The sequence below is a fragment of the Crocuta crocuta genome, unplaced genomic scaffold (assembly GCF_008692635.1).
Source record: "Crocuta crocuta isolate KB4526 unplaced genomic scaffold, BGI_CrCroc_1.0 scaffold233, whole genome shotgun sequence".
NCBI classification, from domain to species: Eukaryota; Metazoa; Chordata; class Mammalia; order Carnivora; family Hyaenidae; genus Crocuta; species Crocuta crocuta.
Window position 1 is genome coordinate 8,525,059 of NW_027529526.1, and position 24,812 is coordinate 8,549,870.

General features: G+C 47.2%; 1 protein-coding gene across 1 annotated transcript in view; it reads left to right on the forward strand.

The window, feature by feature from the left end:
• Positions 1–24,812, forward strand: part of GALNT18 (polypeptide N-acetylgalactosaminyltransferase 18) — a 355,226-nt gene that overhangs the window by 279,965 nt on the left and 50,449 nt on the right. Inside the window, exons 7-8 of the mRNA XM_077761194.1 lie at positions 16,080–16,265; positions 24,205–24,342. Coding sequence (XP_077617320.1) covers positions 16,080–16,265; positions 24,205–24,342 — 324 coding nt within the window. The remainder of the gene's footprint in view (positions 1–16,079; positions 16,266–24,204; positions 24,343–24,812) is intronic.

Sequence of the window (24,812 nt, forward strand, 5' to 3'; positions counted from 1 at the left end):
ACAGCCTCCACAGTTTCAGGTAAGCCAACTCATCTGCCAGCACAGCCAGAGAGATTTGAAAAGGAAGAGAAAGGGTGTGAGCACTAGCATTTCCCTGCTCAGCTCAGAAGGTCTCAGGAAACCACGAGATGCAGCATCTCATAGAAAAGCTGTGCATAGAGTCTCTTCCCTCCAATCCCTGGAGACAGAGAAAATGAAACACCTTAAATTGGATTTCTCTCTGGTAACTTCTAAACATTATGGTTGATCCAAGCCAGCTGGAGCTAGAGTTCGGCATAATCTGAGAACTTGGAATCACACATCCACACTCACGTGTGCACGTGTGCATGTGTACATGCATTTGGGGTGGGGTGGTGAGCCCTGCCACTGTTTTATATCGTTTTGTCATGAATTGGAATCTGCTTTGGTGTTGTCCTATAAAGCCTTTAGAAGGCTGACAGTTGTGCAGTGAGCTAAGTATTCATCCATGCAGTCTTCTGAGGCCAAGGACTTCAAAAGACACCAAACACAGGTTTCCACTTTGCAGGCTTTTATACCTCCTAACGGAATTTTCCCAGTGACTCAAAGCTTTCACTAAGGCACTGTCCACGTGTTCCCTTAGCACTCTGTTGGATGCTAATAATAGTTCGAGTGATCGTTGGAGGTCAAGACCTAGCCTTTTCTGGTCTTTATAAGTGAGTTATTAAATGAGCGACAAAGGTGGCATTGAGCTGTGAAGCCAAGATGATGGGAGATTTGGGGGGTACCAATGACTAAGAAAGGGGCATTTTGAATAGAGGATTGGTTTAAAGGGGAAAATGGGACATGTTTGATATTGTAAATAACAAAGGAAACAACCAAAAAGCTTGCATTATTCATGCATCTATCCATTCATACAGTGAGCATTTCTTAGGCTGCTTTTGTTATGTGCTTGGCAACAGGGGACAGAAAAATGGAGTGCCTGGATCCTGACTTCAACAGGAAGCCAGCACTGCATAACTAAATGTAAACAGAAGACTTGGAGGGCTGCTGGGGCTCAAGTGCCCTCTGTGGGCCCCCTCAAGGCAAGTGGATCGAAGAGCCCAGTGACAGTGAAAGTCTGAACTGAAACGAGATGGAATCGCCCATGGTCATTGAGTAAGGGGGTGGGTGGCAGGGTGGTGCCCATAGTTACGGAGAAGAATCAGCTAGAAAGAGAAAAGCTGGACTGGTGGAAAATGAGAGATGTCAGGGGAAGGCAGCGTTTCAGGGGTGCTATAGATAAGCTAAGATGAATACTAATCATAATAGCTATCGTCTTTTGAACACTTCATTTGTGCTTAATGCACTTATTTAATACTAGACACTTTGCTGTGCTAAGCACTGGGTACGCAGAGATGAGCAGGATAGCCTAGGCTGTACCACCATAGGAGCCTCCATTCTAGTGAATTTTGTGCTGTATGTCATTGCTGCCTCCCAAGAACAATACAAGGCTAGAATTATTATCCTCATTTTATGGATGAGAACACAGAAGCTCAGAGAGGTTGAGCCACCTGCCTAGGTCCCCCAGAGAAAGGGCAGTGGTGCTTGGATTTGAACATGGTTCTATCTGATGTCAATGCCTCTAAGTCCCCATCCTGTATTAAGAGAATGAGAGCAGAGAAAGGCCATATGGATGCAGCTGGAAAGTAGCCTTTGAAGGGACAGGTGGAGTCAGGGGTGGCTACAGGAGACAGATTTCAAAGGGTTATAGAGGGAGTGGATGGAAACTGATAAGAGGCAGGGAGGTTAGAGATTTTACGTGACCGTGAATGGATGGAGAAGGTGACCTAGTGTTTGCTTGTAGGAAGAAGTCAAGTGCCAGGGCCCGCAGACTGTATAGACTTGACCTCAAGAGAGTGGTTGAAATTTTCATTTCCTTCTAGGCAGTTGGCTGTATCTAGCCCTGCTGTGCTGGAATGTGTGCCACTAGGTGTGGCCTCCTGGCACCCATGGGGCCTGAATGCCCGGGGCCCTTGAGGTCTGAGCAACCTGGGACCTAAGGATTGGGGTCGTCCTTGCTTGCGATCTTCATACATGAGGGAAGCTTCCAGAACCAGAGACTGCCATGCCCAGTGGCCAGACAGCATCTGAAACCATGGAGAGGAAGCTGTCTTTGCCATAGCACATTATCTTTAGCACGCCAGCCATGAGCAACTCTGCAATTACAAACCAGCCGCCAAACAGACGCAGTTTAACAGTACATTGTAAAAGTTTTACAGTTAGTAATGATAAGTGCAAAATTAATCCCTGAAGAACAAAGCAATTAAAAAAGTACATAATGAAGCAATTAGCTAGAAATGGTGGGGAGCAGGAAAGGGAGAGCGCGCATGGACAATTTTACTCCGCAAGGGTCTTCACACTTAACATTTTTTTAATCGTGTTCGATGAGGGAGCCGTAGAAGAGCGAGATTCATAAGATGCACAGAAGAAGTAACAATTGACAAAGGGTTTTGAGACTCAAACTGAAGGAAATTTTTACCTTCTTAAAACGTTGGGACCAAGGAGAAAAAGAGCTATAAAGGCCGTTCCTGGGATAATTAATGAAATTTTATTATAGGCTGTGGATTAGATAAATAGTAATGTATCAGTGTTTAATTTCCTGATTTAGGGGGAAAAAATCCCTGGGAGCCAGCAACATAGGTTAAAGCTCCAGAGAGTCATTCAGTCCCCACCCCCCTTTCTTTGTTTTGTTTTGTTTTGTTTTGTTTTGTTTTGTGTTTCTTTTGCAGCCTCTGTGCAATTTTGTATCAGACCCTGGAAGATAGCCTTGGTGCCACCATTACATTGTAGCTCAACTTTTCCAGGAAGGGACCACCAGCTGAGACTAAACTCCGACTCTCAGAATGACACATAGCAAGCAAGTGAGCAGGGGCTCCTCCCCCTCCCCCTCCCGCTCCCCCTCCTCTTCCTTATCCTCTTGCAGACACTATTGTGTGTGTGTGTGTGTGTGTGTGTGTGTGTGTGTGTGTGTGTGTTTCTTATGACTCTTGATCTTTATTTATNGCAAGCAAGTGAGCAGGGGCTCCTCCCCCTCCCCCTCCCGCTCCCCCTCCTCTTCCTTATCCTCTTGCAGACACTATTGTGTGTGTGTGTGTGTGTGTGTGTGTGTGTGTGTGTGTGTGTGTTTCTGATGAGACCTGATCTTCATTAATCTGCAATTGCAGAAGGGGAATTCAGAGACACCTACTCCCATGACAAATGCTCTTTACTTTGTAAAGCGATGCACAAAGCAGGATACAGATAAGTATCCAGTGCTTGCGATGGACTCTTTACAAAAATTACCCTTACACACAAGTTTCTCTATCAAGCAAAACTTCCCCAACATAAGTCAGTCCTGAAAACAGAGTTAACCCCTGATGTAAACTACCCCAGGAAACAACATTTGCTGCTTTAGGTCTTGCCTCTAAGTGTGTGCTGCCTGTCTAGCTGTAGAAAGCCCTAGGGACAGGCCGTGGTCCCTGTCCCTGCTTGCCGTGGGACCCGGCAGGTGGTGGAGTGATGGGCACTGCGCCCCTGCTATATTCATTGAGCCTGCTTCGGATGCTGGCAGTGACTTGTGTAATTTTCACAGCACTGGATTAGAGTGATGGAAAGAAATCCTGAAGTAGGGGAGAGAAACTGAATCATGATTTCAAGACGGTTACTTTTCTTGGATTTCAGCATTTCTGAAATCAAGTCATGCCCATAAATTTGGCATATATAAATAAATATTAAATACCTAAATAAATTACAATTTATTATCCCAACCAGAACAGCTTTGAGAATGAAAGGAAGCACTACCAGCAGTTACACTGGTACAACAGCTAAAAACCAACATTATCAGGGGCAAACCAGGACATACTGTCACTCAGCTTAGATTTTGATGTGTGCATTTAATGCAGTTCTTTCACATTGTTAGGTGGCTGTCATATGTGACATTGGTCCCACAGTGTTTGACATCGGGCATACAGTGTTGGAAAAGTAAGCACAGTCCCTTACCTCTTAGAGCTAATGGCATAATAGCACAGACAGCTGAGAAAAGAGAACAAAGAATAGTTACAGATTTCAGTAAGTGCTATATTAATCAACTTGGGCTGCTGTAACAGAATACCGAGGTGACTTCAACAATGGAAATTTATTTTTTCACTGTTCTGGAAGCTAGAAATCTGAGATCAGGGCTCTAGCAGGGTTGGATTATGGTAAGAGTTCTCTTCCTGGCTTGTATACGACCACCTTCTGTGTCCTTCCATGGTAGAGAGAGAGTTCTAATGTCTCTTTGTCTTCTTATAAGGACGCCAGTTCTATCTGCTCAGGGTTCCACCCTTATGACCTCATTTAACTTAATCACCTCCTTAAAAGACTCTATTCCAATATAGTCACATGAGGGAGTTGGGGCTTCAGCTCAGGAATTTGGTGGAGCAGGACGTCCCTAGCAAGTGCTACGGCAGAAAACACAGAATGTAGGTTCCACAAAGTCAGGGGTTTTGTGTGTTTTGTTCAGTGATGAAATGCCCGTCTCGTACAACAGTGCCTGGCACGTAGTGAGTGGTCAATAAATGACTGTTGAATTGAATTAAAGCAGAGAAGGGACATGGTCTAACTCATAGTTTTAGAAGGTGGATTGCAGGGCAACAAGGGTTGAAGGAGGCTGTGGAGAGGGTTGTCCACACAAAGATAATGGTGGCTTGGACCAGGCTGTTGACTCTGCAGATTGAGAAGTGTGATTAATCTTAAGCTATACTTGGGAGGTAGTGACTGCTGGTGTATTATTGGATGTGGAAGGGGAGAAGAGGATGTGATTACGGATGGATTACATCATTACTGATGTAGGTTTTAGGCTTGGGCTATTAGTCGGATGAGGGGAAGACGAGGAGAAGGCTAGGGGATGACGGAGAGGCAGGGAAGGAAATCAAGAACTTGGTTTTGTACAAGGAAAGCTTGTGATGCCTCAGAGATACACAAGTGGAAGTAACATGTAGGCAGTTGGATATATAAATCTTGGGCTCAGAGGGACATAGCTCATTTGATTCTCACAACTGTTTTGCAATGTGTCATTTTTGTCTCCATTTCACAGACAAAGAAATTGAATGTTAGAAGGTAAAACGAGTTGCCTAAAGTCACCAGTCCAGCAAATGAGAAATGTAGGATTTGACACCAACACTGTTTAACTCCAGAGCCCGGGCTCTGAACCACACCGGCCTTCTGTCTCTCAAGAGGCATAGATCTTGGATACATTTCCTACTCTGCTTCTAAATTATCATGTGACCTTGAGCCTCACTTTGCTCACCAGGAAATGATGGGAAGGAATCTGTTAGGTCGCCTTCAGTTCTATACTGCAGTACTGATCTCTTTCTTAAATCCCACTTTTAATGTGAGTTTGCCATAGGTACCTTTCAGAGATGATACCCAAGCTGACAATTCATTTTGATGTGCGTGAAAAGGGCAAATCTCTCTAAGCGAAGACCCAGCACACCAGCTTTTTCAGTCTGAATTTCAGTGGAGTCAGAGGAAAGCTGCTTAGAACAAATACCATTTCTGAGTGAGAAAATGCTCAGCATCTCAGATTCCTTTTTATCAGCTGAATAGTAACCTCAAGGGTCCCACTGAGCCAAATGTGGGGGTGATGCTTGGGCCAGACACATAGCTTCCTCTAATGTCCCTGCCCAGGGTCTGCCAAACTTTCCCAGCTATGCCATCTCAGTGACACATATGGGCCTGAGTCCTATGGCCACCAATATGCTGGGGGTAGGGAGGTACTGGTGACACAGTGTATCCTTTCCTCTGGTGGTTCCTGGTGGCCAAACCTTTCAGAAAGGACTCTCCTGACTTACCAGGGGCTATATTCCGTGTACACTGGGCCAAAGAGTCTCCTTTGGGCTAGTGTCACCCTTTTGAGGGGCATCTGATATGGACAGTCAATTTGAACTTGGTTGGGACATGCTAATGAGCCATTCATATGTGTAGGATTTGGTTCTGATTAGATTAGGCTTCTCAGAGAGGAAAGAAACAGCCACTGATTAAAGACATAAAAAAGGAAACACTTTAAATGAGTAAGTGGTTCATCTTCATATAGCAAAGTATAAATTAAACATAGTCCAGGGGCTCAGCTTTGAATAGCAGCTGGAGAGAGTGGGATTTTCTGAATGTGTCCACAAGGAGAAGATGCTGACAGCAATTCAAAGGGACTTAACTCACCAGAGAGGGCACTGAGCACTCCGGAGTAAGTGGATGGGCCAAGTTATCTGATAAAAATGACTCTCCGACTAGCAATGAGAAGGGTTTTATTTGGATTTCAGAAAATTGCTCCCCGAGTCCCTGTGACATTCAAGCATATTATAATTCTCTGGCAGCATCCGTGATGGTAATGGGGCCAGAGATCTTAGCTCAACACAAAGACTTGATTAGAGTAGACAGCGCACGTATCACTGGGACCCTGATTTGGAACTTCACCGATACTTCTCTCTCAGAGTTTGGGGCTTCTATAGTTTGGGTTCTGTAGAAAAGCCTGGATTGGAACGAGCCGGCTTCTCCATCATGCCTGTGAAGCTGTGAGGGTTGGCCCCGTCGAGACTCTGTTGCCTGACCAAGGCTGGGGTGCGGCCGCAGCCCCAGACTCACCTGGCTCACTCCAGCGTTAGTGGAGCTGCCACAGGGCTGCAGTGTGGCCATGTGAGAAACCCTGGGCTGTGCGTGACCACCAAGTCCACAGCCTTTTCCTTTCCCACCCTGCTGGCTTCTCTCTTCATTTTCTGACCTCTGCTCTGGTTCTGAATGTGAAGCAGACTCACCGACAGCCTGTTCTGTGAGGGTACTAACCCCCTGCCTGCCCCTGGTAGCTAGCTCCCTCTCCCACTCCCTGGGACTAGATCTGCTCTCTGTACCCTCAGCCCCTGGTGGCGTTGTGCTCAGAATGTACTTGTCACCTGCAGTTAGAAGTTGTCACCTTCTGAACAGTCTCTCCCCATGCCTGGAATGTTCTGCTACAAAGTCCCACTCAGTAGACTGAACGAACCCCTGATTATCGGTATTGCAGGAGCCCAAGCCTCTCTGGTCACTTTGCCTCTTTGGCAGCTTGTATTTATCAGGGAGGTGATCAAAGGCTGAACCAGTAGCCCCTCCCCCCAAGCCACAGAGGCTTAACCCAGGACAAGTTTATTTACTGCTCACATCCATCTCCTAAAGGGTAGGAAGCTGACCTGGGCAGCCAGTTCTCTACGTGGTGACTCAAGTTGCTTCCTTTGGGAGGGCTGCCCATCTTTGAACTTCATGGTCAACCTGCCTTAAACATCCAGCAGATTGGGAGGGAGAGAGGTAGAAGTGTTCATGGACTTCCCGCATGGGGTAATTACCAACCTTGACCAGGAAGTGACAGCTGTTTTTTCTCTTATTTCATTGAGCTGAGCTGCTCACATGATCCCTCCTGACGGCAAGGGAGGGTGGGAGATGTAAAGGAGCACAGACGTAGTAGTGAGCAGTGAGCAGTGTGGAGTCTACCACATCCTTGAAGACCACCATACTCCTGTCTCAGCTTCGCCAGCCTCCATATATTCAGGCCCGTCTCCTTCCTTTTTGTCATGAATCCAACCTAGCTTGAGTGTGGGCAATGTTAATCAGGCCTGTTGGCTAGAAGGAGGGCTGAGGTAACCATGAATAAACTCTACTTGGTTGGAACCATTAAAAGATGCCTTCTCATCTCAAGGATCACATATTTGCAGAACAGTCCTCATGAAATTTCCCTTGAGGACGTGAACTCCCATGGCCCCAATCTTTATGGTCAGAGCAGTGGCGTCTGAGGAAAAGCAGAGTCCCCTATGTAGGATGGGTTAGTTTGTGGAGCGTGGTGCCATTACTGCCCCCGGGTTTCCTGTAGGGAAGCAGCTATTTCAGCAAATCTCAAGTCCCTGCAAAACAGCCTTTTAACTTTTTTTCCTGAAAAGCTTCCAGACATTCCAGCCCAGCTGGTCTCTTTTTGGAATTCTGCCAGCTGGGTCCTCCTGCTGCTTTCTGATAGTTTTGAAGACTCCCTTTCACACAGGGAAAGTGCTTCAAGTGCTTCTTAGGGCTGACCCCAAATCAGACCCCTTCAGGGACACCTTCCAAGAAAAAGCATCATTTTTTCCCAAGCAGCAATTCCATCCAAAGGACTCCATGTCAGTGTTTACAACAAGAAGAGGGCTTGGGGAAACTGTATCCCTAAGGAGTGGTTTTCCATGGGGTCTGATGGAAGAATAAGCATGGTCTGACTTTAAAAATATTTTCTTACACTTTAAGATAATGAAAGATCTACCCTCAGAAACCAAGTAAAGTGCACTGGGGATAATTCAGAGGTAAGGCCAGGCTCTTGATCCTGCATTCATGCAGGAAAGATGTATCAAGCGCCTCTCATGGCCCAGACCCCAAGGAGGCCCTAGGGATTCCTTTATAAGAGCAAGGTGGCCTTGGGTCTTCTCTCACAGTCTGGTAGTGCAGGCCTGTAAACAGGAAGAGCTCCAGCTCACTGAAAGTCAAGGAGTTACAAATTAAAGCTCCCATGAGAGCGAATTTCTCACCCATCGGCAAGAATTTAAGAGCTGGATAACACCAAATGTTGGCGAGATTGGGAAGCAACGGGAGTGCTCATCTGCGCTGTGGGAGCAGAGTGTAGTGAACTCACTTTGGAAGAGTTTCACCTTCCTGGGGAAAGTTGAATGTGTATATAACCTGTGCCTCAGAAATTCCACTGCAGTGTCAATACACAGAGAAAGGCGCCTGCTCTGGGGCACCAAGACACAGGCCTAAGAATGTTCCAAGGAGCACTCTTCATCATACTGGAAACAACCAGACTGTCGACCCACGAGAGAATGCATAAGTAAACAGCTGTATATTTGTACCGTGGAACACTATGGTGATGAAAACAAATGAAGCAAGAAGCAAGTTGCAGAATGCAGACAATATGCTTTCATTTATTTAGCGTTCAGACGCAGGTAAAACCAAATATAGATAGTTTAGGATGATGGCAAGGAAATTAGCAAAATTCAGGATAATGGGTTACCCTTCAGGAGTAAGGAAGAGCACGCAGTCTTCTAAGTTACTGCTAACGTACTGTTTCGTAAGTAGGGTTCTGGGTAAATAGATTTTCCTTATATTACGGGTCTTTAAACCGTACATATGCTCACAGCTATCATAAGTGCTGTGCAAGAGGAAGTATAGGTGATACGGCAATGGGTAGCAGAGGCATTTAACCAAATTTAGGACAGCCAGGAAAAGTAGGTAGGAATTACTAGGCAAATGTATTGTGGGGCAGAGGGGAGGAGAACTCCAGTAAAGGGGATGGTACGGGGTGCGGGGCAGGAATCCAAGACTAGAAATCCTACGTCTGTCCTAGAACTAAGAGAAGTTGGTGTAATGAGAAAGCAGAGTGTGAAGCCGCAGCAAACAGAAAAGACCAGGTCTCAGAGGTCTTACAAATCATGTTAAGGAATGTGATCTTTCTCTGGAGAATAAAGGTTGCAAGTACGGGAGTGAGATGCACTTTGGAGGGAGTTTGGCTCCACGTTTGACATTGTCCCCATCCTGGCTCCTCCTCTGCCTCACACCCTTGACCTCAGCTTGCTGGTGGCTTCTGCCACTTGTCTTAGCTTTACCCAGACTTGACCCCTCTTCCCTTCTCACTCCCCCACGCAGGACCAGGACTAGGGCGAGGTGAGCCAGGTGTCCAGGGTGCAGCATAGAATGGTGCCTGGAGAATAGGGGCCCTGCATGGCCCTGGTCAGCGTCTTTGTTTGCCTGCATTTCTGACCCTATGTCCACCCTGTAAATGAGTTTCTCATCTTCTGTCAGCTATTCTCAGGCTTCAGCCTCAACCTCCACCCTTCTGGTCTTCCTTCCCCCAGCCTGCCTGGTTTGGCTTTCTACTCTGGTCTCGGCATTTCACAGCCAAGTTAGGAGAGACAGTAACACATAAAAAGATAATTAACAACATGAGCCAAGAAATACGGATCACAGGAGTGGTACAAATCATGTGTTTCAGGAGTTTGGAGGAACTGGGCCAGGCTGGCTTTGGATGGATGGAGAGCAGGAAGGAGGCTTTTTATGCTAAAGGAATAGTGGGAACATTTTGCCAAGAGCAAAGAACTCATAGAAAGTCATGTGGAGATAAAAGCTGGACAGGATTAGGGATCCTTGTGGCCCATGTCTATGGAGTTCCAGGCTGAGATGCCACCACCCCCAATCCCTTCCCTCCAGTAAACATTACTAATAAATTGTGGCATCTTTTTCTGTTGAGCCCAGAAAATCCTTCTCAGAAGGATTCAGAGCCTCAGAATTCTTCTCAACACCATGCTTCAGAAGGACATTAACAAGTAAATGCATTTAACGTGTTAGTATTATTTGCTATCCTTGACATAGACTGCAGAGTGATCATGAGTCTGAGTGGGAGAAATGGTCAAGCTGTATCCTGTTGCCTTTCCTCCAGTGTCTCCCTATTTTACAACTTCTGATTTATAACTCTGCCAGTCATGTCTCAAATACTGGGCATCATTTGAGGTACTGGCAAGAAAATGTAGAATCACAGAACGCAAGTAGAAGGGATCTGTCACATCACTGAGTTCAGTTCCTCCATTTGGCAGCTAGGAGAAACTTGAGGCTTGGGAGGAAAACAGGCTTGTTATGTAAGTGGCAAAAAGAACATAAATTCAGATCGTTTGACCCTGACCTTTTACCAGCAGCTCCAAGTCCTGGAAAAGGAAAGAGAACCCGACTTTCCCTAAGAACCTACTACACACCTGTCTTTGCTAGTAGCAGCTTTTCATACAGCATCTCTTTTAAACCTGCCAAGGTATTGTTATTCCCAATAAAAAGGCAACTGACACCCAAAGACAGGTTCAAGCCTAAGGCTAATGTGCAACCAAGGCAGGATTCCGACCTTCTCCATCAGCCCCCAAGACCTGCCTTCCCAGATGGTTCCCAGGTGTATGTATCTTTCTAGAAACGCTAATAGGATTAGAGCTCTCTGGGAGGGGCTGGTGGTGAGTGAGACTTCACTCCATGCTGCAAAACTGTTGTCTACCATATACTTCAGGTTCTTGGTCACATCTGAGGGCAAGCCCAGCAACTCCTCTGTGGGTGTATACAAACACTGGCTGGGCTGAGGGCTTTCTCCACACCGAGTTATGGTTCCACAGGATGAAGCCGCATGCTTTCCACCATGCCCATTTGATGACTTGCCAGGTTTTACAACATTAATTTAAGCTCTGCAGCCAAAGTGACTCTCTTCAGTTACAGCAGTGTGCACTTAAATGTCAGAGCTTTGCTGAAAAACTGCTTGGGTCTGAAGGAAGTCATTGTATTCAGTAAAATCTGGCCACATTTTATGTTTATGGCCTTTATTGGGGGATCAGCTGAGCGAGTTAAAACCACCTCTCCATAGTTAGTGAAAGCCCAGGACTCTGAGATTGCCGGAATCACTCATTGAAATAACAGTTTATGTTATTGAGTGTATACTAAATGCCTTGTGCCAGTGTATACAACATGATCCTGGTCTTCCTGGAGCTTATAGTCTAGCAGGGGGAATAGGGGACAGACTTTGAAAGAATCAATACATAAGCAGAAATATTGTGAGTGTTACCAAGACAAAGGGTGGGGCACTGTAAGTATTCCAAGGGGATCTAATGGGCAGGTTGAAGAAGGTAATATTTGAGCTGGGTAACAAGTGGTAGGGGAGGGAAGAATTATTCCAGAAAGATGGAGCTGCAGGTGCAAAGACACAGAGAAAGGAAGGAACTTGATGTGGTCCAGAACTGTATTTTCCAGGGCCCTTCCAGAACCACAAGATCCAGCCAACATCCAGGGCTGACATGTGTCAGGTGTCCCCAGAACCTGTGGGACTGAGCACGTGCCTCACGTGTTATAACAGTTTGGGCTCACACGCACCCTAGGTAAAAACCAACCTCTACATCATGTAGTTACTGCCTGTGACCTCGTCTGTCTTCTCGGCTTCTCTGAGCCTTGATCTTCATTTCTCAGCCATGTCTTTGGTGCCTACCTCTCCTACCCTCTCTCCTCTTGGCACCCTCACCCCATGGAACTTGCAAGGCTAAGCCATCACTGTCTCCCCCACCTCTACCCTCCATCCAGAGGCCCTGTTTCTCTGGCACAATCTTTGCAGCCTCTAGCTTCCATCCAGTTTGGGTCTTTCTACCTCACACCAGCAGTGACATGTCCCAGGTGCAGCACCCCTTCCTCATTTCCTCGCTCCTGCCCTCCGCTCCACCAAGCCTCCATGGAAGTTTCAGAAGGTCATCTTCCGGAAGGTCCAAATGTCAGTGATTTTCCTTCCTATCCTATGTCTACCATCCATGACAAGGTCTCTGAGATCAGCTGCAGGTCAGACTTTTGAGGATCTCCCTGTGTCAAGTCATTGGGCGGCAGAGCCACTCATCACCTGGGGATCAGAGAGCATGGGCTTCCTCTTGTTTATTTCATTGTTATTGGGCAGAGTCCCGAAGCAGTGGGGTAAACATGCCAAATCCACATCTTCTGCTCCAATGCCCAGACACTGCTAGAAACCCAAAGGCTGCATTCAAGACAGATGCTGTTGCCCCCTCTGTAGATGAATTCTATAGGTAGGAGAGTGGGAGTGACTTCTAGATTGACAAGTGCTCCTAGTCTATAGGGAGGAGCCTGGCTCACCCTTCCACACTGGGCCAGGCACTCTAGAAGGTAACCTGTCTCTTATCTGTTGGGCTTCAGCCAGACATGGGAGTCATCAGCAGTCATTCCCCCCCCGCCCCCCACAAAAGTGGATATTCAAGAAGAGCCAAATAGCAGTGACTACAGGGTTATTATAAAATAGTAATGTGTGCACACTGAGGGCTTACCACAGCCCTGGGCAGGAGCAACCTCTCTTACGCATATTTCATAGACAAGAGGTTAAGTGGCCCACAGTCACCCCTCAACAGGCACACAGTGGGGACAGAATGAACCCAGATATCCTGCCCCTACCTCCTTGACTGCCATCCATGTGGGGCTCAGACTGAAGCAGGCCTGGGATTGAACATGAATCCACATATCCCCCCTTCTCCTGGGCGAAATTGAGGCTTGGGAGAAGTGACCTGCCCAAGGTGAAATTACAGCAGGTGGCAGAGGTAAAAATGGTTGAGTTTAGTTCTCGCTTGCTCCAAAGCTGTGCGTTCAAATGCTACGCCCTTCCACCCAGCCCAGCCACCCCACCTCTGCTGGAAACCCATGATCTGTCCTGAACACCATTTAGCACGTGTCTAAAGGAGACCTTAGGCAGGGGTGGGGTATATAATTGTATGTGCAAAAGTCTAAATGTGGGAGAACAAACATGAATGCTGGAGGAAGTAAAACATGCCAGTGGGGCTGTGGCATAGAGCATATGGGGGAGACAGCCCTAGGCTGGAGGGATGGGCAGGGCAGGGCCCAGGAGCCTCAGGGCCATGCTGGGAAATGTCCAGTGCAGGGGGACATGATCCACCTTACACCTTAAAAAGATCACTCTGGCCGCAGGGAGGAAAAGAGGCTGGAGGAGGAAGGCAGGAGGGAGATCATTTGTTTGGAGGCTGTTGCAGAATCCAGGTGAGACAAGACAGTGGTCTAGACAAGGGCTATGGCCACAGGAAAAGAAAACAGGAGTTGATTTGAGAGCCCAACAGTGAGTCCACACCATTCCTTTTACCAAGCGCTCAGTGGGGTAGGAGGTGCAGCTGCCACGCTTGTGATCAGAACCACAGAAGATCCACTCACTCTAAGGTGAAAGGGTGAACCGACTCTCTGAGAAACAGGTCTTGTAATAAAAGCGCTTTGTTACCAATCATGTCCTGTGTTGTGTTGCTGAAACATGCCAAGTAATAGCCTCCATTCCGGTTGCAAAAGAGTAATTACCCTGACTCTTTGTGTTGCCAATAACATATTCACAGTATTCTAGGCTTTCATTGCAAATCTCAACAAAGTGGATTGGAAATCAGCATGATCTCCAGAATGTACAGGTCGTGGAAATGAAGGTACATAGCCTGAGGCCTTCCATGGCTTCCTCTCTTGCCTAAGCTTCGGTGCAGGTCAGACAGATCCTTGTCAGTACCAGCTGCGTGGCCTTGGACAAGGGACAGCCTTTAGTCTCAATTTCCTCATTTGGAATTGGAGACAGTAACCACTACAACACAGGGTTATTCTGAAGATCCAGCTAATATAGTTTGTATAGTAATAGCTGAGCTGATGACATGCTTATTAAGTGCCAGGCATGTTCCTAAGCACTTTGTGTACAATCGCTTTAATCTCCTCAGTAACCTCATGAGAGAGGTACTATTATAACCTCCATTTGAGAGGAGAAAACTGAAACACAATGAAATTGAGCGACTTACCCAAGGTCACACAGCTAGCATGCAACAGAGCCAGGATTTGATCCTAAGTAGTCTGGTTCCAAACCCTCTGCTCATAACCACCATGCTTTACTACCTACCCACATACACAGTCCAGTGTCTGGTATATGGTAGACACTCAGTGCAAACATTTGTTTCATTTCCATGGGCCCTAAATTATATACTGAATGCAAGACAAGTTCAGAAAGTGGAAAGGCGATCAATTGACTTCCAACTCTGACAGTTCATAGGGACCAACTGGTGTGAAATAGACAGGTAGAAGAGAAGGCATTCTCTTCCTAACACAGGGAATAATTCAGTGAAATCCAAAGTTGACCTCACAGTACACTTATCTTGATGAACACTGAGAAGTGTATAGAATTGTTGAATCATTATCTTGTACATCTGAAACTAATACAACACTGCATGTTAACTCTACTCAAATTAAAGAAAAGGAAAAACCAAAGTTGACCTTATCTTAGATGAAGACCTATGGTTGTTGATGGATACATGTTCTAAGTGTGAACATTATCTACTGAATTGCCTGGTTGACAGTACCTGACAAGTGATCACTGCTATCTGCCAAGAAATGATGATTATTCTCCCTCAGAAGCCTCATTCATCAGCTCTGGCCAGGTATTTCAGATTCATCCCACACTTATTAAGCATCAATCATATATTGATTGATTGACTGATAAAGTATCACCATCCATATATTGATTCAACAAGTGCTTACTAAGTATCTGTATGTACCAGGCCTTGTATTAGTGCTAGGAATGAAAAATGAAGACACGGGTCTTCCATCAAGGAACACAGAGGTAAGGAGGCTTCCAGGTAAGCAGGAAGTTGTGATATCAAGAGCTTTCAGGGCTAGAGGAGGGAGAAGTTGGCTCTGCCCCATGAATTGACCAAAGACTCCACAACAGAGAAGTCATGTGGCTAGGATCTTGAGAGGTTACATTTTTTTCAGCTGGAGAAGGAGTGGCATTCTAAAATGACAAAACGATGTGCATGTTCCAGAACGGTGAAAGTTGAGAGTGGGTGGCATGTTTGTGGCAAGACCTCTGAGACACTGTCCCTTAGCACCCAGAATACAAGATCATCTTTCTTTATGTTTTGAAGTCAAACTGCATCAAATTCAAGCTCCTGGTCACCGATGTCAGTGAGAAGTTTCACAGGAGTACCTTCTTTGTATCTCCCTGTCTCTTGGGTTCTGTTAGAACTCAGGACCCAAGAAAGATGGACTAGGAGAAGGGTACCTGGCTCGCTCCCTCTGGTGATAACTAATCTGTGTCCAGGCCCATGTGGTCCATTTTAGGAGGATACCTCTGCTGGGAGTCTCTACTGCTTCCTCTAGGTCAAGCATTGCTGCAGAGACTGATACAAAGATTTTTGTAAATGTGTCTGTCAGGGGCGAGGAAACCCAGATCTTTGGTCACAAAATGCCTAGTCTCTTCTTTGCACGAATGAAAGGAATGGGAAAAGAAGATGCATTCATTCTTTGCTGGTACATCCACAGCAACAAGGAACAAGACACAAAATAATGGCTCAGTAACCTTCCCGCTATAGGAATGGAAATGAAGTAGAACTCACCTGCTCTGTAGACAGTCATCTGGAGAGACAAGATGAAGAGAGCTAGAGAGCTGGAGCTGTTCGTGCTCAGATTGAATGGTCGCCTGTGGTCTGGTTTAGTGGCTCAGAGTCAGGTCTGGGCACTGGTGAGTGACTCTGTGTCTTCTACAGGTGTGGCAGTGTGGTGGGAGTGTAGAGGTCCTGCCTTGCTCTCGGATTGCCCACATTGAACGAGCCCACAAGCCCTACACTGAGGACCTCACAGCCCATGTCCGCAGGAACGCCCTCAGGGTGGCTGAAGTCTGGATGGACGAATTTAAAAGCCATGTCTACATGGCATGGAACATACCCCAAGAGGTAGGAAGCCCCTGCAGGGATGGGGTTTTTGCGGGGGGAGGGGGGAGCTGGTGGGAAAACATACAAAAACAAAAAATATGGAACTAAACCCTCTCCTCATGGGTCAAACAGAGTCTTATTATCCATGGAAGAGTAGACTCTCAGCCCCAAAATGTGCTACATGTGAAAGAGGCTGACTATGAGGCACTAAGCCATGTCTTCTCCCACCTCTGTCCCTGATCAGCATGCTTAAGGGAAGACTTCTCTCCTGACCTCAGTATCCTCATTTTAAATGAGAATGTTGGACCAAGTGGCTCTAAGTTTACTTCATGTCTAGGTCCTCAGCCTCTCTGCTATACAACTATACAAGAAATTACCAAAATTCACAAAATGCCCCTGAATCTCCCTGTAGACTATATTCAGGCTTCTTCATTGAACCTTTGACCAGAGCAATAAGGAATGTCTGCCGGCCTTTGGGATTTCTGGAACCACATGCATGGGGAAGGGGATACACTCTCACAGGACCCTCCGAGGAGAAGGGAACTGTTCTGGACTGTTTCTAATCTTTGCAGAATACCATCATTGTCTGCCACTGTCCTCTGTCCCTCAGATTACCTATACTTAAGAAGTGCCAGAGAAAAAGCAATGTTTCTCTAGTAGATTCAGCCTTGCCAGGTGTCGTATGGAAATGACCTTGGACCACTGAGTTGGGAGAACCCAACAGATGCCAGCCACGGGATTCCAACCTGCTTATGAGCCTGTCTGCCTGGAGATCATTGCTTATGTTGCACTGTTTATGTGAGACAGCTGTTGACTGCATGACCTCCTTCTTTCCCCTTGGGAAGCCTTTAAAAAGCTTCAGTTCTCTCTTCCTAATAGGGAAATGGTTGATTTTTTGCCTAATGTTTCCATATGAAGGCCCTGTGCCCTGATCTCTCCACCCAGCTAATGTTGCTCTGGTGGAGTGACTGAAAGTTACCATGGGCAGGAGCTTTTAGGCAGCCCCAATCACCTCCACCATCATGGGGTGGGGAGGCTGGGTTGGGTTGGGTTGGGTTGGGTTGGGTTGGGTTGGGATTCCTACTCCCACGACCAGTGACATTTCAGCAGTAGGGAGAAGAAAGCAGAGCCAAGAAGTACCAGCCGGAGTGTGAGCAACCTTAATGAACCAGCCCCAGGATTGCATCCATGACAGTGGGAGTGTTTCTAGGGAAACAGTGGTGCCTTCTGGACCCATCTGTGGCTGTGGGCGTTGGATTGCAGTCTTCTGGGGAGCATGCTGAGCCCCACTGTGGGTGTCCTCTGATAGCGAATGTTAAGAGCACTTGGAAATTCCCCCGGAAACTTAGCAGTCAGGTATCATAGATCCCCAGGCTCTTAGAGTCCTGTCCACACTCCTGCCCCCTTCTCCCTGTACCCAAAGCTGCAAACCTTTTAGCTCTCTCCCCTCATAATGACTGATAGATGTTGAAGTGGACAGTAAATCCAATGAATGGCAGAGAACCAAGAGAGAAAAGTAATTGCAAAATGATAAAACTCAGTGTGTGTCTGTGACTTCTTGGAGGGTAGTTCAAACCCAGTCAAATGGGTGGGATGAGACAGGAGTGAACTCAAGACAGACAGATGAGGGGCTCCTGGGTGGCTCAGGCAGTTAAGTATCCGACTGCAGCTCAGGTCATGATCTTGCTGTTTGTGTGTTGGAGCCCTACGTCAGGTTCTGTGCTGACAGTTCGGATCCTGGAGCCTGCTTAAATTCTGTGTCTCCCTCTCTTTCTCTGCCTGCCCCCCTCTCTCTCTCTCTCTCTCTCTCTCTGTCTCTTTCTCTCTGTGTCTCTCTGTCTCTCTCTCTCAAAATCAAGCATTAAAAAAATTTTTTTAAAAAGGGAAAGGTAATGAGAAGTGGGAGTGTCCAGGATAAAGCCTCAGATAGAGGAGGTCAGTGTGTTTAAAAATCTACCTCTTGACCCCCACTATTCCCTGCTTTGACCAGACTCTGTCTCCTACCCCTTCTGAGACTTCTGAAGGAGTCAACACTTTCCCCCCTGCTCCATTCATATCCTTCTCAAGTCATATCCCAGTATTGCCCCAAAACTGCTTTTGACAAAGCATCTTAACTGCCTAATGGACATTTTAAAGTTATTAACCTACAGGATCCCACCTTTTCCTTGAAATTCTGTACTGCTTGGCTCCATGACTCCACACCCCAGAATATTCCCATCTCTCTCTGATGGCTCCTAATTCCCTTGTGGGCAACGCTTACCTCCCCTTGATGCTTAGGTGCACGCAGGCATCCATCCTTGGCCAACTGCTCTCATTCTACGTCATCTCCCTGGTGGTCCCATCTGTTCCTGGGTCCTCCTACCACCTATCCGTTGACGGCTTCCTAACTAATATCTCTAACCCTGACTTCGCCTTTAGCTTCAGACCTACGGCTGCACATCGATCTCCTGGGTGCTCCCTCAGGCACTTTAAACTGGATCTGCCAAAAACAGAGAACATCTTTTACCCCCAAAGCTGTTCCTGTTCTTCCTCCCAATGCAGTTTAGGACGCCACCATCTGCCCATATCTACGAGCTTGAAACCCAGCATCTTCCTCTGATCCTCCTTTCCCTTCGGCCCCATTCCCAGTCCACCCCCCGCCCCAACTCTCCTGTCCGCTCCTACCTACCTCCCATCCGAGTTCAGCCCTTGTCTTTTCCTCTGCAAGAGCCTCTCTGACTGGTTTCCCTGGCTCAAATCTTATCCCCTCAAGTCTATCCTCCACACTACCCAAAGTTATCTTAAAAACAAACAAAAAAACACACAGTGGGGTGCCTGGGTGGCTCAGTCAGTTAGGCATCCAACTTCAGTTCGTGTCATGATCTCGCAGTTCGTGGGTTTGAGCCCCGCATTGGGCTCTGTGTTGACAGCTCAGAGCCTACAGCCTTCTTTGGATTCTCTCTCTCTCTCTCTCTCTCTCTCTCTCTCTCTCCCTCTCCCTCTTTCCCTCTCTCTCTCCCTCTCTCTCTCTCTTTCAAAAATAATAAAACATTGGGATGCCTGGATGGCACAGTGGGTTGAGCATCTGACTTTGGCTCGGGTCATGATCTCACAGTTCATGGGTTTGAGCCCCATGTCAGGCTCTGTGCTGACAGCTCAGAGCTTGCAGCCTGCTTCTGATTCTGTAGGTCTCTCTCTAGGCTTCTGCCCTGCTCATGCTCTGTCTCTCTCTCTCTCTCTCTCAGAATTAGACATTTAAAAAATTTTAAAAATAATAGTAAAACATTACAGTTTTTTTTAAAAACTCACAGCGACCACATCATTGCCCTGCTTAAAATCTTTAAAGGACTCTCCACTGTGCATGAGATCAGGCATAGAGTCCCCCGCCCACCTGTAACCACCCTGCGCCCACTCTGCGTTATAGCTTCTGTAGACTGCACGGACAGTGAGAACTCCAGAGTTCCCCGTCTATTCCATGCTATTTCTTCTCTCTGTATGTTTGCTCATTTTGTCCCCTCTGCTTGGAACTCCCTACCCTCTGCCTCTTCCCCAGCCTCAACCCTTACCAATTCCCGTCCATCCTATTAGACTCAGTTCCAGTGACCCCTCCTCTAGAACTCAGCCTCAGTGAGAGAAAACGCCCCCTTTGCATGCATGTCTCTGTCATTGCACCACTGTCCTGTGGAAGAATGTTTTGTGTGAAAGTCTCTCTTGCACGCGTATGCGCACTCTCTCTATTAAACCAGGGGCTCCCAAATCTGTCTGAACATTAAAACCCCTTGTGCTCCGGCCCCAGAGATTATGACTTAATTGGTTTGGAAGGGGACCAGGGATCATTTTTTGGAAAGCTCTTCAGGGATTCTAATATCCATCCAGGGCAGAGAGCCACTGCATTAGACCACAGGCTTCCTGGGGACAGATTGTGTTCTTCATTTGTGTCACCATGCCTAGTACAAGGCGGGGCACATGATCAGAGCTTAGGAAATCTCGCCAATGCTTATTAACAAATGGATTTGCTGGCAGTGTGTGTAATTCCTTTCTTCCTTAGTCAGTGGCTCCTAAAAGCAGATCTGCAGACCAGGTGCAGCGGAATCACTTGAAGAGTTTTTGAAAATATTAATTCTGGGTTTCGTCCTTAGAGAGATTCTGAGGAGTAGGTATGGAGTGGTGCCAGAAACCGTTCGGATCTCTCTGGATGCTGGTTTGGGGCTGCCAGATTTGGTAATCCTAGTTTAGCTAGTCTTTAATTCACCTTGAGTGTCACCTCCTCCAGGAAGCCTTCTCTGATTGCTCACCTTCCCTCCCCACCATCCTGGCTGCAGTGAGATGGACTAAGTTCTCCTTCCTTTTCTGCTCTCCCTCAGCAATCTGTTCACGTCTGTGCTTCACACTGTGTAGAGTCTGTTTACTTGTCTGGACCTTCCTTTCAAGCAAAGTCTGTGCCTTCTTCCTCTTCAGATGCACAGTGCTTAGGACAGCACCTGGCACGTACTCAAGATGAGCCAGAAAGGAAAGAAGAGGGAGGAAGTGCAGATGCCATGTGCCCTGCGGGCCCTCTCCAAGAGCTTTCCTGGCTGCCCTTGCTGTGGTGCTGTGTCAAGACCTTCTGCTCAACCACAGCACACCTGTTACCTGTTTAATTAACCTTTTGTCTCCGGCATCCCAGCTGTGGGTATAGAGCCAGACCCTACATCCCTGCCCAGGGGCTGCCTTGCAAACTAAAGTCCATATACATAAAGGCTTTGGTCAGTGCTCAGCAAACAGAAAAGCACCAGAGAAATCTTAACTCTTGGTGTGGATGGTCTTGCCTCTGCCCTCTACATTCCCACCCCAGCTTTTTAGTGCCCTTGCTGGGCATTCATCCTGCCTGGGCACCTTCTACGCTGAGACCTCCCCCTGCCGGCTCCTTCAGCTGCTTCCTTACCACATTCAGTCCCGAGCTTTGGGAAGACCAGAAAAGCCCCCCAGCTCTGGCATCCCTTCTGCTTTAATTGAAAATCCGTTTGTTTATCAACGAACAGGAAGTCAGCCTGCAGCAAAGCATCAATATTCTCTTACACAGGGTTCAGGAACTCTAGATCCCTCCCCCTCTCGCTGCCCCCTCCCCCTTCCTCTTGCCCAAAGACTGGCTGAGTGCCAGGGATGACTCACCATGGTGAGCAGGTGATGGCCCTTCTCTAGGTTCAGCTACAAGACCTTGTGTATGTGGCTGTCCACACGGGCGGGAATACCGGACAGCTTTTCGTGTGGCTGCGTGTATTGGTTTCCAAGGGCCACCATAACAACTACCACAAATTGAGAGGCTTTGAACAACAGAAATTTATTCTCTCACAGTTCTGGAGGCCGGAAGCCCCAAATCAAGGTGCCGACAGTGCTGCGCTCCCTCTGAAACCTCTAGGGGAGGATACTTCCCCTCTTCCAGCTTCTGGTGGCTCCTGGCATATTCCTGGTCTTGTAAATGCATCACTCCAGTCTCTGCCTCTGTCTCCAGGTCTCTGTGTGTCCAACGCTCCCCGCCCCCCACTAATTTCTTAGGAAGGCACTGGTCATTGTATTTAGAGCTCATGCTAAATCCAGAATGATTTCATCTACAGATCTCCAGTGAATTCTGTCGGCAGTGATCCTATTGCCAAGTAAGATCACATCCGGAGGTTCTGGGGAGACACAACTTTCGCAAGGGACTCTGTTCCACCCACTGAGTATTTGGCAGAGGGGGGAGATACATTTATTGTTTTCTAAGAATAAGGGCCAAGGTAACCTAATCCGAGAAAGTTTGCTTATTTCTCAGTGTCTTCCCCCGATCTGCAAACAGTTTGATGCAATTTACAGTAAATACGCTGTACAGACGTGCTGAACCATTAAAATGGAAAGGCAGAAGTCAACTAATAAACAGGAAGAGGAAAGGGGCATGATGTCCAGAAATATAAGCTGAGCAAAGCTCTGATTCTTGAGTGTCCTAGAAGTTAAGGGAGGAATGAGCCCCTGAGGGGTATTTCTCCCACCTTCACTTAGATCATAAGGAGAGAGACCAACTTTCCCTTGACCCTGAATGTAGAAAGAAAGTTTTCCTGTGGGAACCGAGATTTTTAGGAAAGCACAGGGGCCTTCCAGAGACAGGGTCTTCCCGTGGCTCCCTGTAAAAGCTGAGACACAGCGCTAATTTGTTGGCATATAAAGGCAATTATAGCATGAAGGGGGAAGGCCTGGGTCCTCGCAAATAGCTTTGTGATATCAGGATAAGGTGCAGAGAAGTTTAAAGAGCTACTACTTAACAGGTTCCTTGGGATGGGGCTGGAGGTAGTGACAGGTTACATGTATTGCCAGTTTTATCTGAAATGCTCCCTAAATATTTTTTCAATCTAGTCTCATCAATACAGTCTAGGCTCAGTGGTAGGTCCACAGAGATCAGTCTAAAATGCTTCCTGGATCCAGCAGAGAAAGGCCAAGTAGCAGTTGCTGGGAGGTTCTCTGTGCAGGAGCTGAGAAATAGGCAAGTTATAGATGAGGTCATCGAGAAGACATTGCCCCTTAGCGGTCTGGAACCTAAACCTTCAGGCTCTAATAGGTTCACACTTTTTATTACCTAAATTCTGGTGGGCAAAACAAATCTATTTCTTCTGTGTCTACACTGTGTTGTTATTTAAGCCTCCATGGTCGAATACCAAATACTTGTTCTGATCATATGCAGATTTGCGTGGCTGCCATTTTGTAATTTGTCTCAGACATTTCAGACTCAAACCCTAATCATTTCATTATGTTCCCAACCCCAGTAACTTGATCCCCAGAGCTGATTCTAGAAGCAGGGATTCATATGGCCAGCACACGAGCAGCAGTATCAGTGGGAGAGAGCTGTATTTCCTGTCTCCCTCTCTCTCTACCCTGGACTAGTGTCTTATGAGATACCGCGTGCCCTCTCTGGTTCCTGGCTCTGTGGGATCATCCTCTGAGAGGCCACGGAGTCTCCACCTGATCCCAAGCTGGAGAGACTCCTCGCCATCTTCTGCTGTGACATCAACGCTTTCTCCACTGATTCTGTGCCCTGTTCAAAGGCCGGTGTTCAGGCCCAAGGACTCTGTTCTCCCCTCTGCTCTGAGACCACAAGAAATATGGGGGCCTCTCTCAATCTCTCTCTCTCTCTCTCACTCAAGGACACATCCATGTCTCCATTACCACTCCTTGCCGGCTGTACCTCGATGCCGCAGGGACCACCACTCTCATATACCTGGGAAGTGAGACACACAAGTCCTCTCTACACTAAGACCCCTGAGCTAAGAGAGAGTCTGCTTCTCCCACAAGGACCTGATCTTAGGAGATAGGAGGGCAGACTCTTCCAGATGCACAGCGTAGGTTACAAGTGCAAACTCCAGATCCGGCTTGATTGGGTGCAAATCTCAGCTCCACCATTTATCAGCTGTAGGACTCTGGGCAACGGTCCCTGAACCTCTTTGCCTCAACTCCTCATCTATGAAACAATGCTATCCTATAGGTTTAAGTGGGGCACTATATATACATATAAGCATAAGTGCGGGTCTCATGCAGAACAGAGCCTACCACATTGGAAACATTACAGAAGGCCTTGCTGCTGCAATTATTAGGAATACTATTATTAGGAAAAGCTTCCACGCTTTCCCCACCGCTTCTTCCCCCCACAGCTGAGAACCTCTCATCTTCTAGCATAAGGTAGAGAAAACCTTACTCCAATTGTGTACTCCAGCTTCTTTCACTTACCCCTGGACCACAGCTTTTTTTTTTGTTCCATTTATTTTCTACGGCCTTTGAGGACGGTTCCCATCAGTGCTGACCTCACGTTTCAGTGTCCACATGGGGACAGTCATGAGGCTAAGGACATGCAGGAAAATGAAGGAGTCAAGGTCCCACGTCCTCCCTTCACTAACCAGTCTCCAGGAACCTTGGCTGGGAGGTCTGGGGAGAAGCCATTTTCTGGTGGTGGCTCTATCTCTGCATTTGCAAATCTGCACAGGACTCTGGAATCGACATTGGGGACATCACCGCAAGGAAGGCCCTGAGGAAACAGCTGCAGTGCAAGACCTTCCGGTGGTACCTGGTCAGCGTGTACCCGGAGATGAGGATGTACTCGGACATCATTGCCTATGGGGTGGTAAGGACCTGCCCCTCGGGGTTCACTCAGACACAGAGAGGAAGGCCAGAAAGAGCTATAGAGTAAGGGGAAAGTGGAGGAAGAGCCTCCTGTTTCCCATGTGGGACCTCTGATAGACCACTGGATGAGAGGCAACTTTTGCTTTCACAGCCCGAACCTCTCTGTTCCCTTGAGGGGTCCTTAGTCTCTCCTTTAGAATTTCAAGCAATTTAGCTCCAGTCCCAAACCTGCATGTGCTACTTGATAAAACAAAAACCTGCAGTTAGGTTAAGATCACAAGGTAACATACCAAACACCCACTGTTTCCCAAACATGGGTGCCTCAGGGTCTAGCAACCAGCCTGTGTGCCTCCCTCACCTAAGCGGCTTATGCTTTCTGCTCACACACACAGCCTCCAGGAAAAGAGATCTGGAACACAGCATTCCTGAGCTCACTGTGCTTTGAGGGAGGTTTTAGTACCCCCTGTTGAT